The 13,972-nt window shown below is 47.5% G+C and overlaps 1 protein-coding gene across 1 annotated transcript; it reads right to left on the bottom strand.

Annotated features, from left to right (window-relative positions):
• Window positions 1-1,965: 1,965 nt before the first annotated feature.
• On the bottom strand, window positions 1,966-9,166 carry LOC128972734 (V-set and immunoglobulin domain-containing protein 4-like). Its single transcript, XM_054388840.1, has 9 exons — window positions 9,112-9,166; window positions 7,829-8,185; window positions 6,917-7,198; window positions 6,006-6,082; window positions 5,179-5,254; window positions 4,811-4,879; window positions 4,454-4,567; window positions 2,893-2,914; window positions 1,966-2,161 (listed from the first exon to the last, which is right to left on the bottom strand). Exons 1-9 carry the CDS (start codon window positions 9,164-9,166, stop codon window positions 1,966-1,968), a joined length of 1,248 nt encoding a protein of 415 aa, XP_054244815.1.
• Window positions 9,167-13,972: the final 4,806 nt, after the last annotated feature.

Raw genomic sequence — 13,972 nt, 5'->3', positions numbered from 1 at the left:
CACTTACAGAAAGGACACACTCTTTCCTCCTCATTCTCCAGGCAGCACATGCTGTGTCCCCATCTTTGCTCAGATGCTCACCCTCTTGCTTGACTTTCAGAGTCCTTCTGCTTTCCAGTGGCTCCATACAGCACTGAAGCTCCATGTTCCCACTGCAGTAAGTGTGATGCTGGGATGGAGCTCAGATGAGTAGGTTGCTTTCCATTAACAGTAACATTCCCTTCCCACCCCTCCCTACTAAACACATCCCCCTCCTCCTTGAAACACCCTTTCTAAAGGCTAAGAACACTGCTGCAGGGCTCCACAAACTGCAACCTCATCTAGAATTGGAAGATTAAGAAAACATGAGAGTTTCCCAGAAAATTTCAACACTGTTAATTTGTCATCACATTAAGACATCATCCAGTCATGATTTGTCTGTTGTTCTCCAGTAAACCCTTTTTGCAATTGTGTGCCTTGCAATACCATGGCAAGTTTTCCTCCCCTGCTCACCTTTCTCCTCCTCCTTAAAGACTGTCAGGCTCATTTCCTTAGCTCTGAGCCTCAAACTAGACACGCAACAACTTCTGCAGCTTCTGTTCCCTAACTGCAGCTGGTGGCACCTGCCACAACACCCAAAACACATCCCAGACTCCAGCAGTCATAATAACTCCTCTGCTTTCAAGCAGAGGGACTTCACACCCTCCTGGGAAGCTGATTCCTGGGCACACAGAGACATTCACAAACAGGCATTCAGACACGTGCACTTTTACATGCAAATGAAAGAGCAATAGAACAGAATTTACTAACTCTGTAGTCCTGAAGTTTAATGATTTTCTCCACATTTGCATGTACATGGTGACAATTGATTCCCATCACCTTTCCAGCTGAAGTCAAGGTTTTCAAGTACATTCTTAACAAAGAGATAATCTGTGGTGCAGGAAGTTCAGGGAGAAAGTGTAAGATCACCAATGGGTGGCTGTAAATTGCTCCCAGTGCTTTGTGAATGCTGATGAGCTTCTAGATCGTTCAGTTCTTTGATCTCTCATTGGACCTCTGTGCTCTGGGCTGTCAGCACTGGATGAGCAGCGTTGTGTTCCACATTTACTTCTGTATGGCATAAAAGAAGCATTTTCCCCTGTCCCATTAAAAGTGCTACCAGGTAATCGGAGCTGATGTCTGCTTCCTTTTCTCTCTGGAGAAACTGTAAACACATAGACCCTGTTCACCTTTTCCATGCTGGCCATGGTGAGTACACCTGCCTGGCTTTGCCTCATTCTTCTCTCTTTTTTTTTTTTTTTGCAGGCTGAGAAAGTGGAAAGCATTTGCACAGCATGGTTTCATGCCCCTGGTCATCCTATATTACCAGTCTCAGTAACTTTTCTAGCTCTCTTAAACCCTTTCAAGACAAGGCCTACATGCACAGATAAAGTGGAAGCATTCCATGGGCTTTTAGAGCCTCACAATCCTATTGTCTGTTGCAGTGCACTTCCTCTCCTAATAGCACCCCATAGCCTTTTTTGAATGCTGCTGAGTTTTGAGCTGCTCTTGCAGATTGATCCTGAGTGCAAATAGCAAATCTGAGGGCCACTGATCCCATTTGTGTGTCACTGATACCCCCTCACCCCTCAGATTGCTCTGACGTCTGTGCCCATGGCTTTCCACAGATCATTTTGATCATGTAAAGCAGTAAGTTCAGTGCAGTGCTCCTGGCCTTGGATCTGTACACCCTCCATACACCTTTTACAGAGGTGATAAAAGGTAACCAAGAAAAGCAAAATCAGATCTGTGCAGCAGTCTGTAGCTGAAGCTTCTGAAGAGGTTTGCATTTTCACTGCAGAGATGGTTCAGGCTCCACAACATGTGAACAAGCAAGAATTGTTTGCCCAAATTATTTTTTTCAGAGGCAAAGGTGGATAGGAAGATAAATTTTGCCTGGGTGAAGGTAACTCTAGAGGACTGCTACCGGCAGAACACTGTTGGTTCTCATACAACCTCCCCTACTTCATATTCAGATTCCTGGGTGTTTCCAACACAGTCACATTCGTTCTTTTTCATATTCATTTCTTCCGATTTCTTTTCTGTGGGCTCCATCACATAGTTGTTTTCAGTGGAGGTGATGGGCTCCTCATAATAAGCTGTACTTTCAAACCTTGAAGAAGCTGTTGCTCTCGAGTTATGGCTGAAATCAAAATACGATAAGAGAGAAGAGTTGCAACCAGAGTAGACGAAGCATTTCCCAACCACCAAGTTTTGGGCAAGATTGTGGTCTGATTCAAATCTCTGTAAATCTGAGCCATTGGTTTATGACAGCATTCTGAAGGAATCCTGCTTCCAGGTGGCAGGAGAACCTTAGGCACTGTAGCAGCACTGCCTCCAGCCTAGGGAGAGTTTCAGAGACAGCAAGAGGTGTGTAGGCAACACACTGATTGCTACTATTTCTTGGAATGGCACAGCCAGAGAGCTGCTCTGTGCAATATATGTACACACACACACACAAAAGTGATGGAGGTAAATCCAGATCATACTCTGCATAAATCAGAGTACAACCTCTGCACCAAGAGCATCAGGTCTCTGGAAGGGGAGTTTTTGTACTTTGTATTTAGAAAAGCCACTGGCAATTTTTTCCTTGTGATGACTGTCAACAAGCCTCCTTGGGCTCAGGAGTTATTAAGCAGCTCTTTCTCGTTTTTATGATTCTCCCATTGCAAAGGAAAAGACCTTTCTTCCTACGTTGTGTGTTGGTGTGGAAAGCCCACAAATAACACCCTGCTGAGCTAACTTTAAACCTCCTCTTCCATGCTGCTTAAGAAACTCTTCACCCTGACAGCTAAGTAGGTTTGTGGAGGGTTTTCTGCTCTAAATACAATCCCCAATACCTCATCAATAGGGTAGATGAAAGGTTATACTCACAATGTTACCTCGTAGACTTGAGCTGGAAAAGAATGATCAGAAATATGTCAACAATTTGCATTTATATTCTCCAGAAAGAACTTTAACATGTCTGGTATAAGCAAGCAGCTTCTGAAAACAGGGCAAGAACAGGAACCTTAGAGATTGTGTCAGATGGTCAATGACTCCTCTTCCCAGTATAGTTCAAGAAAATGAACACAACCCTTATCCCAGCTGTAGCACAATGGGGTCAGAATAACTGGCATGATGTCAAAGGCAGAGTTGGGTTTAAGAGACTGGAAGCTCCCAGTTCAGACTATTTCCCTATCTGTTAGAAATTCTATGAAGAACAATTTAGAAAGAGGTTATTCTGGAGCCTTCAAAGATTAAAAAAAAGGCAAAAGGAGTATTCAGTAGCAGTGATTGTTAACTGGTGGCATGGTGTTGAAGAAAGGTAATTCAAGACACTAAGGTATAAGCAGAAAACTATGGCCAGTGGCCATCAGTGTTAGAAAACCCCAAACCCCAGTCTGTTCTCTGCAACCTTTCCCAGTATGGTCAGTGAGAAGGGATCCCTGAGACAGCCAGGGATTAGTCAGGATTTTCCTGGGAACAGCACAGGAAGACTGAAACATTTGGTAAATACACCCCACATTTACAGACTAAACAGCAAGTGGGTCCATGTGGAACAGAGAGAGCTAACCATGACCTTCAGAATCACAGAAACATTTTGGTTGGAAAAGATCATGGAGTCCAACTGTTAACCCAGCACTGCCAGGTCACCACCAAACCATGTCCCTCAGCACCACATCTACATGGCTTTTGAACCCCTCCAGGGATGGGGACTCCACCACTGCCCTGGGCTCTTCGAGTTTGCTACCTGGAGCTGATCATCATCAGCCAAAATTAAATTGGAGCGCTCCGGGTCTGGAGCTAAGGCAAACAGAAGTGGCGGCAGCTGCCCGCGGGTGTTTTCAGGTAGGACACGGGGAACTCGCTGCCGGACACCCCGCAGCGTCTGACGCACAGCTGCCAGCACGCAGGTCGGTGAGAGAGCCACAGGGTGTCCGTGAGGACCGGGGTGACGAGACCGTCCTCAGGCGCCCGGGCAGAGACCGAGATCCCCCCGGGAACCCGCACGGGGATGGGGACTGAAGCGCCGACTCCGCGGCCGAGTCGGGGAGGAGCAGGGAGCGGGGTCGGGCCGGTGCCAGGGTGGGGTGGAGCAGCGGGGCCGGGGCGGGCACAGCGGGCAGCGGCTGCCCCCTGGTGCGCGCTGCCGGTGGCCCCCGGGACAGCCCAGCACTGGGCCTGGAGAGTGGCGCTAGGGTGGTACACGGGACACCTCTCCGGCCGGTGCCCGGCTGCACCTGCTAGGCTGCTGGGACCGGTTTTCCCTGAGGAAAAGGAGCTCCTCAGATCTTCCAGCACCTGTCTCGACCAGCTGCTGGCATGACGCAGGTGCCAGAGCTGGTACTGGGAGCTGCAAGCACAGTGACAGCCTCATCCCCAAAACCCCTCAAAAGTAAAACCGAGTTGGGTGAGTGCAATGCATTCAAAGTTTCCAGAACATTTTACTCACCATCTTTGGGCTTTCTAATGCAAACGATAACAGCGATGACAAGGAAAAGCACAGCACCACAAATCACAGCAATCAGGATGACCAGGTACAGGGACAGGCCAGTCTTCTGGAAGCCTGGAACAATACATCAGAAGACCCTCAAACAGAGAAGGCTTCCCAGGTTTGGGAACACACCACTGACTGTGTGCACCAACTAGGACAGCTATCTTTTTTTTCCCTCCATAAAACCAGGCAGAGTCAGCCTGGGTTCTCCAGGTCTCTTGAGAGCAACCTTTAATACAATTTGCAGCCAAAAAGCAGAACACTACTTCTGAGGCTGAAGGTCTCGTTCTTAGCTTTGTTTTGCTCTCCACTTACCCTGAGTTGTATAGTTCTTTTCTGGATACCCCACAGCATTCTCTGAGGTTACTGCTGTGATGGGCAGACCTACAAAAACAAACAGGAGTGAAAGGCTTGCAGTGCATTTCCAGTTAGTTCTCATCTTAGCACCAGGAGATCCAGGGTTGTGGCTGGAGGATCAAAAGAGGAAGACTCCACCACCTTTACAATCAGTGAGAACTGGCAAACTCTAGAAAGGACTACTACTTATATACTATAAGACACAGTATGTATAGTGTTGTATATACACACATTAGATAATATCTATATACTCTATATAGTGTCTATATATGCTGTGTACACACAAGCTGTATATGTACACCTGATGTGTGTACACACATACACACCTGTGACAGTGGTGAAGTCCCACGGAGTCCAAGAGACTGCTGAGGTACCTCTGAACACCAACTCTGTTTGGTTTTTCTCTGTAAGAATAATTAACAGTTGTCTTCATCTTCCCCCAGCTGCTGCTCCCCACAGCCAGGCTGGTGGGCATATAAAATTCACATGAAACTTAACCCCAAAAGTTTCCATAAGCACATCTACTCCAGCCCAGGCTGGAATTCCCACATCCCACAAAACCAAATTGGAAATCACAAGTCCTCCTCCCTCAGAATGACTCTCCTAGGCAGGGCAGACTGTTTCCAGTCAGGTCTGAAGCAGCTTTTGCATCACTTTTGTCTGCCACTACAGATTCTAGCTCTGCCTCCCACTGAAGCAGCTTTCATTCAGGACCAGAAAAGCAGCAAAAAAGCCCCTTAAACCCCCCCCCAAAACAGAACCCAGGACAATCTACATGGTCTGCAAATTAGGAAATGTCATTCCAGCAGACATAAGAAACCTACAGAGCTTCATATGCAGAGACACAGCCTCCTCAAGAGTAAGGAGACAGAGGAAAGGAAGATGGTGAGCAACCTGACCTAGTGTGAGGTGTCCCTGCCCATGGCAGAGGGGTTGGAACTAGATGACCCTTGAGGTCTCTTCCAACCCTAACAGTTCTAGGATTCTATGTTCTATGCTCAGAAACATGCAAGTTAAAAACTGAGGTACAAAGACCAAAATAGAATCTTGTCAAGATTCTATCCTGCATTCCTCAGGAACAAAACCCACTGCTGATCATGGGTTTCAAACCCTCCCCCTGACCCCCATGCTTTCCACCAGCTGTAACTGCTGCTTCCTGACCTGTGGCTGGGTGGTGTGTCCCTGAGGTTGCCACGTCCCTTGGGAAGGCCACTGGTGTTGTGGTCAGATCTGCAAGGTGAAAGAGAGAAAGGCTCACACAAGAGTACAACCATGTTTGTGCTGCTGCTTCAGTGCAGAACTGCTCCACTGGTGGGATAAGACTCTGAGGAGCCAGCCACCATCCTGAGGACAGGCTGGGGACTGTGAGCTATTGGCATTAATAAGCAGGACTGTCATTCATTCCTGATCCTTTGCTGTATGCTCTCACATGCAGCTGGCATGAGAAGTAACACATTCAGCCATAGTCTTCCTTCCACTGGGAGCTCATCAGGCCTTTCAAAAGTCACCATCTCTGCTTGCCTCTGCATCAACAAGTTTCACAGCTCTGATGACTGAGTTACCAGCCAAAGAAAGTAGCAAGTCTTCCCCAGGGAATCATTATGCACCATCTTGCAGAGCCTCAGAGGTGTGTGTGAGGTGGGTGCAGTGTGGTCCTGACACATAGTCCAGCATGAAGAACAATGACCAGCTTGATCTTTTCACCTGCTGAATGACCACTCACTTGTTCCTCATGCTCACAAGGAAGTTCTGATTCCTCATCTAAACTTGCTAAACTGTAACAGGCAGCACTACAGAGCCAACAAGAACCTCAAAAACCCAAAGAGGAATAAATATGTTTTAAATGCAAAACCTCTTTTGTGTCAGTTCCTCCAAAGAGGAGGAGGGAAGTTGAATGCTCCAGGAAATAAAGGACAGAAAGCCAGAGTTAGCGATGGGAACTGCTTCAGAGGGCAGAAGGACAAAACTTTTGTACTTCCAGGGAAGGGAAGTGGGAATATTGTTCTGTTCCAGTACAGAAGGACTCTGGATGTTTTCCATCCAGCTGTGGTTCTGGGGACTCACCTGTGACAGTCAGCTCCACAGCATCGCTCTGCTGCATGGTCCTGCCCCCAACCTTGTTCTCTGCCTCACAGTAGTACACCCCAGAGTCAGAGGGATGTAGGCTGTCCCATGCCAGCTCAGCCTGGCTGCTCAGGAGCAGAGCTTTGCCTTCCGGGGTGCTCCTGAACCAGCGGTAGCTGATGGGGGGGGACCCACTGGCCTCACAGGTCAGGCTGGTCCTGGCTCCTGCTGGGACCTTCAGCCCCAGCTCGCTGGCCCTGATGATTGGCTTGGTCACTGCAACTGGAAGACAAAGCAGATGGGGCCCAGGTCACACTGGCCCTGGTTGTGGTAGGGAAGGTTCCTCCTCCCCTTCATGGCAGTTCTTGGTTTTGCTTTCAGGGCTTTTCCAGGAGGAAGAGAGCCACCACTCAGTCACCATCCTGCACAGGTTAAGCTTAGCTTTGCTGTGTCTGTGCCAGCTCTTCCACCCTTTGCATCTCCTACATGAAGGCTTGCTCTGCTGGGCTGATGCCATCTCTGTTGCTCTGTAAATCACTTCTGCCCAGGCAAAGGAAGATCTGGCACGTGTGGGAAGTTTGGTCAAAGTAAAACAACACAATTTCCCAAAGACTTCCCTCCTGGTCCCTGTCCCTTGGAGACACTGAACCATCAGATACAGGTAGAACCAGGGACAAATGGGTAAGTGAGAAGCCACAAATCCTCCCCAGCCCTAGATCACAGGTGTAGTATTGTGGGCAAACTCCTCTCTCTGACCTATTTGTTGCTTCTCACCTGAGCTTGACACTGCTCAGCAAACTGCTGCTGCATCAGAAGTGGCTGGCCACTGCCCACCTGCTCCAATCAATTCCTGACAGCCTTCCTGAGCCAAGCCTTCCTTCCACTCCCATGCAGCTCCCTCCTTGGATTTACCTTTAACAACCTCCACTTTAGTGGTGATCTCTCTTGCTATCAGGCTGTTGTTTCTTGCTCTCCAGGTGACCTGGCAAGTGTAGCTTCCCCTGTCAGAGATCTCCAGGCTCAGGATGTGGAGAGACACATTTCCTGGGGCATCTTTTGGGACACTGACCCTGTCCCTATACTCAGACAGGAGAATGTGGTCTCCAGAGCTATCCCTCCTAAAAATAGCACCAGAGCTCTGGTCATGTACCACAGTCCATGTGAGAGTTTGCTGCTCAAAGTCCTTCACAGGCACGTAGGCACATGGCAAGGTGGCAAATCCCTTCCATACACCTTTGATCTCACTGGGGCCAGTCAGGTCCAGAAAAGCTGCAGGAAGAATGGCAAAAAAAAAAGTAAAATAAAAGCAGTCATGGTAAAAGACAGCTCCTGGGTGCAGAGGTGGTGGTGAGAGCATCAGCAGGAGGGATTTACAAAACCAGAAGCACAGGCAACCAGGGTAGGTGGTGAGGGCTGGGCTAACAAAAAGGCAGCATGGCATGAGGAACAAGGATGGGAAACAGCTGAATGCCAGAGACACTGCCAGGTGGGATTTGGCTTTCACACTCTGCCTGGTGCTCATCAGCAAGCATGAGAGCAACAGGCAGAGCACAGGATGAGAATTAGTGAACAGCTTAGACCTGAGGAAGGTCTCTACCTCAGGCCTGAGTCACACAGCTCCCAGTCACAGCTGCTCCCACCACCCCACACTCTCATTCCTGGAAAGCACCACACATCAAGCAGCAAACCACTGCTTTCAGGCTGCTCTCCACTGCCTGTCTGTTCTGCTTTTGCAGACTAAACTGAGTTCAACCAAGGTAAGCAATGGATCAGAGTAATCTTCCAATAAAAATGAACTCTGTTGCCTCCTCTGTCCCAGTACAATTTGTCACTCTTAGGGCTGAACCTGTGCTTCCATAAACATTTCTTTTAGTTTCCACACCTCCCCTGTCCTGGGAGTGCTAAAACTAAGCAGACCCTTCATGCTGAGCTGCTGGTTGTGAAATCACCATCACAATGCACACAGGATCTTTGTAGCTGAACTATGTGGGAAGCGTTCCTGCAGCCCTCATGCTCCAGTGCTCTTGGCTGCCACAAGATTGGGATCAGCTGAACATCCAGCCAGCAGCATGCAAGATATTGGCCTTTTTGTCCTATTTCTATTCCCAAAACAGAACCACCCTGCACAAACACACACAGACACACCAGTGATAGGACAGGAACTGCCCAAGCAGGAGACCTCTCCATAGACTCACCGTTGCAGAAGAGGAAAGAGCTCATGAGCACAGCTGCTCTCACCAGCATTCCCATCCTTCCCAGAGATGCAGCCTTTCCCTCTGGAGCTGAGCAGACCTGCTGTTTCTCTCCAAGCCAGGAGGAAAATCAGGGACACTTCCCTTTCTCTGCTCACTTTGTCATCAGGAACCCAGCACAGCTGCTGATGCTTTTTCCTTCCTCTTTTTCAGAGGAAAAAAAAAATAAAAGAAAAAAAAGAAAAGTGCTTTGGTGATGATGGTCAGAGGTGTGGGCAGGCCAGAAGTCCTGAGGAAGGGTGAAAAGAGGACTTTAAGGTTGTTTCTCCTTTCTCCTCTATTTTGTATTTCCTGCTGAGGAGGCTAATTTCCTCTTTTTTAAAAAAATATATTTATTTTTCATTAATTCAACTTTTAAAAAGTTACTTTTGCTTCTTTTTACTCCTAAGCACCTATTTCTTTCTCTTCTCTTCCTTGCACTGCTTTCTAAAAAGTAAGCTTTAACATGCTACATACAAGAAGGCCTAAGAGAGTTTCCTTAAGGAGCTGGACAAGCAAGGTCCTCACTCTCCATTTTCTTACCAGCTTTCCTGTGAAGCTCACCACTGTCTTTTAAAGAAAGATTCATGAGGCACCCTTTATGTTGCCAGTATGAGACAGATAATTGTTGCAGGTCACTTACAGTCTATTCTATATTATTATATCCCAGTTCAGAGGTAGGGAGCATAGCCAGGCACAGCTAAACCCAAAGCTGCAAACACCTGGTTTGACCACCCCACCTTCTCTCACAGGCTGATCGCCTTTGCTCCCAATTTAGCTGCTTGGCTGAATTGATTAATTGCACTCAATTAAAACCATGGCTTAGGGCTGCATGCACCTGCACTTCCCTGAAGACTGCTTTGGGAACAGGTAAGAATTTCTACCCCTAAAGAGGGAAAAAAACCCCGAATTTATCAAAGGAAAAGAGTCTTTGAGACTATGAAGTTGTGATTTTTTTTTTTTTACTAGTAATGAGATGTGCTGTTTTAATTAAGGGTAATATTGGTTATAGTTAATCTGTGTTATTAAGCAATTGAGGTGAAGTGCCTGTTCTCTACTGAAACATTATCTTCAAGAGAGTTTACTTGCCTTTTCCTGCCCTTTATTTTTCTTATGTTCTGCTGGCAGGAATCTCTTCTGCTCCATCCCATTCAGCTAAATCAACATGAGCATACTGCTATCGTTGCATCCAAATTCACCGTGCAGCCCTCAAAGGCAAGTCATCAGAATGATCAAACACAGTCAGTAAAATCCAGGCCCATGTTCTGAAGTACAACCTTCCTTTAACGTGGGTGAGACAAGTTTAGTGCCCGTAGAGGTGTAGTGCAGGATAGCAGAGCGATCGGTGCTGCCTGCCTGGTGCTGAAGTAGCGGCAATGAGGGGGGGAAAAAATGTTTCTTATAGTTTATATACGGCTTAAAGACAGCTCCACCTCTGCTGTCATTTGTTGGCAGCTTCATTAAGCTGTGTAATTTAACACTGATACCAGGAGATTTGTGTATACAGTGTCCCTGGGAGCTCTGATGTTATATTGCTCCTTTCCTTTTGAGGTGTTTGCTCTCATTGTGATGCCTTGCTGCTACAGATTTTGCTTGCTTAGGGTAACTGATCCTTCATTCTGCAAAACAATGGGGATTAAAAGCATGTAGAAGTGGGATTTTTAGGGACAGTGGCATGGACCTAATCATGAGAGTTGAATTTAATTATTTTCATGGTATAACGTTCTGTTTCCCTGAAGCTGGTGATTTTACTACACATAATTTTCATGCCTTTATTTGCTTAGAAAATCTTTATATCCTCATTGCTGTCTATCAGCCACAGCCTAGAGAATCATCTGTTCAATTGATTTCTTATCATCTACTATATTTGCAGCTACAGCTGTAATTAAAGAGGGCAGCTTACCAGCTTAAGGTCTAATGCTTCTGGAAATACCCAGCTTGATAAAGCTGAGAAGAAGGTTCACAGAGATCCTAGAGGTTTTGGGATCTGGACATGCTCCTCCCCTCTAGATCTGTCTTCTTCCCTCAGATATTCTCCATGAGGTGCAACTCCAGCCTGCAGTCACTGGGACGGGGAGAAAGGGGAAAAGCTTATGTGGGTTGCAGTAGTCACATATTTCTTGGTTCAAAAACAGAAGAGAATGTGTTCAGTTCCAATTAATGAAACCTCTTCCTGGGGAAGACAGCAGCTGGAAAGAAGCATAAACTGACTCAGAGTAAGTCAGACTGGAACCCATCTCTAGCAGGATATGTACCAATTAGGAAGGTAAAACGCAAACTGCCTGACAAAAGCAAAGCTGTGTAGATATTTACTTATGTATTTGTATTTACTTTTTTTTGGTGGGGTGGACAGTGGCAGGAGAAATGTCATCTCCTTCATATGATGCAGGCACAAATACCTACATGCTAAGAAGACCCTTGCTAGCAATCTCTTGCTTTGGAACACTGTGATAACATGAACAGTACTTTTCAACAGGGCAGTCTTGGTTTTGGGAGAGAGCAAAGCAGGAGGTAGCACTGTACAGTCCAGGGGAGACAGATCAAAGTTTTTCTCATCTTCTGGGAAGCTGTGTGTTAGTAAGTGCACAGCAACAGGAGATAAAACTTGGTGGCTAGGCTGATGCGATCTGGGTGGGGAGGGCTGGTCTGGAACAGTATGTAAAATAGTTATGAAAGGAGCATGTGAGGGGCACTTTTCACTTTCTCACAGCACTTCCCACGCCTGGGTGTGCTCTGTGAGTGCTCAGCACATGGAAGCAGACACACAGGAGAAGCAACTCTCTTCCTTCCACCATACAGACACCAAACCCGAGAAGTAGAAGTGGCAGCGGTACACGTTGGTGCTGGAGGAGGAAGGAAACTTGCATTACTGTAGTGAGGCAACCGTGGGCGCAGGAGCACATCCTCGTTACAGAGCCAGTAGGAGCAGTGTGCTGGTCCTGATTGGCCTGCCCTGCACAACCAGGGGTTTGTGACCCAGGCAGCTGCCGACGGCTCCGCACCCACCGTATCCACATCCGCCACGGGGCCTCGGGCAGAGCTGTGCTGCCCCTATCGCTGCGCTGCTATCTCTGCCGCAGATATCTCCGTGCTGCAGACGCCACTGGGCTGCAGGCAGGCTTGGCCAGCCCATCGTAATGTGGGAGCCTGTCCTTGGCTCCCAGCCCCACTGCCTGTCCTTATCTCGAAGCAGAGCGGCACGTTTTCGTATAAACGTTCTTTGCCTTGGCAGTGGAAAGGAGGAGCAGAGGTCTTCACTTCTAGGAAAATCCTGCACCAACCGTAGAGCCCACGGTGTGGGTTAACCTTGGCACAGGCTGTGTGCAGCCTGCTCTGCCCAGATCAGAGGCCTGCCTGCCACTGAGATCGATCTGTGCCGTTTCCTGTTCCCGCCTCACTTTATCTCCAGTAGATAGTGTTTTAATCAATACCTTATGGAGCTTGGGCTCCTTTCTTACTGGAGTTTATAAAGAATACTGGCTCTGGTGCAGCTGGCAGTGCCCTGGTGACAAATGGCTCTTTGGGAAGGGACAGTGAGGCAATGCCAGGGCAGGGGCCTGGCAAGCCCCACACACAGGCACGGGGACACTTGCACAGCCTTTGGGCTGAGTCACAGCCATGTGAGCTGGCAAACAGGGCAAGAGTAATATGGGTCTCTCACCCCAACTGAAGAGTTAACTTGTCTCCAAAAGGAAAAAGGAGAAAGGGAAAAGGTGGTAAAAAGAGACCCAGCAGAATTTATGTTGTAGTTGGCTGCTCTTCCCCTTGTTTCCCAAGAGGGCTGGGAAGGTTTGACCAGGCAGTGAGTTACAAAAGCCTGAGAGAAGGGAAGGGCTGGTGTGGGTACCACAGCAGCAAGAACTGATCAAACAGCCAAAAGCTGACATGCTGGCTGCAGGGCAGCAGGTACAAAGCTGAGGCTGGGATCCTACAACCTGGGACCACAAGTTATGAGTAAGCAACAGGGACCCTGGAGAGCTTTCACACCATCTCCAAGAGTATAGTCAGGAAGAGGTACAGACTAGAGTTCAAACTTGTTGGTGAAAAAACACAGGAGAGAACAGGGCAATGGCTCTGGAAGAGAATTGTTGGTTTCAGTGTTTTCTTTTGTAAATAAACAGGTAAGTAACAATGAATCTAGAAATCAGAATAGAAGGAACATTAAAGGAAGAAGGCATAAATAAATACCAGAGGATACTCAGACCCTTTCTATGAAGGAAAGAGAAGATGGTGAACATCTAGCTTAAATATACCAGCTGATGATGTAAACTGAAATGGAAAGATTGTCTTTTTGGTACAGACAGGATGGGAGGAGACAGAGAAATGTTCGCCAGGGGGGTGAGTGAGTACATTGGGTGCTCCTATGACAGAAAATACGTCAGCTTTGGAGACAAATACAGCTACAGAGGAAGTAAGTATACCCCAAACCTTCTGGACTCTTACCAACTTAATGCCATTTCATCCTCCAGGACTTTGACAGTACCCCATCCACTGCTCCAGGCTGGTAGAGGGGACAGAAGGCTGCTACACTTAGCCGCATAGCTGAGGGTGTCCAGAGTTTTCCATTACTTTTGCCCTAATGGTGTTCATCCTTTCACCTCCCATGGATTCACTTCAGCTGATTTGTGTTTATACAAACCTCTTGCAGTACTCAGAGGAGCAGAGGTATCCTCTGAGTAACATCAGAGGATTTAAGGACACTTGCTCCTTTGAAATAGCATTGACATTTGTTTTGCTGACTGTGGGACTTGGTGGCGACTTCCCCAGCAGCACTTGTTTGTATAGCAGGTTCCTGAAAGTGGTTCCTGATGCTGCCATTTTACAG

This window comes from Indicator indicator, chromosome 17 (assembly GCF_027791375.1).
Source record: "Indicator indicator isolate 239-I01 chromosome 17, UM_Iind_1.1, whole genome shotgun sequence".
NCBI lineage: Eukaryota > Metazoa > Chordata > Aves > Piciformes > Indicatoridae > Indicator > Indicator indicator.
Note: the sequence above shows the minus strand (reverse complement) of the source record. Positions and strands in the feature narration are given on the sequence as shown.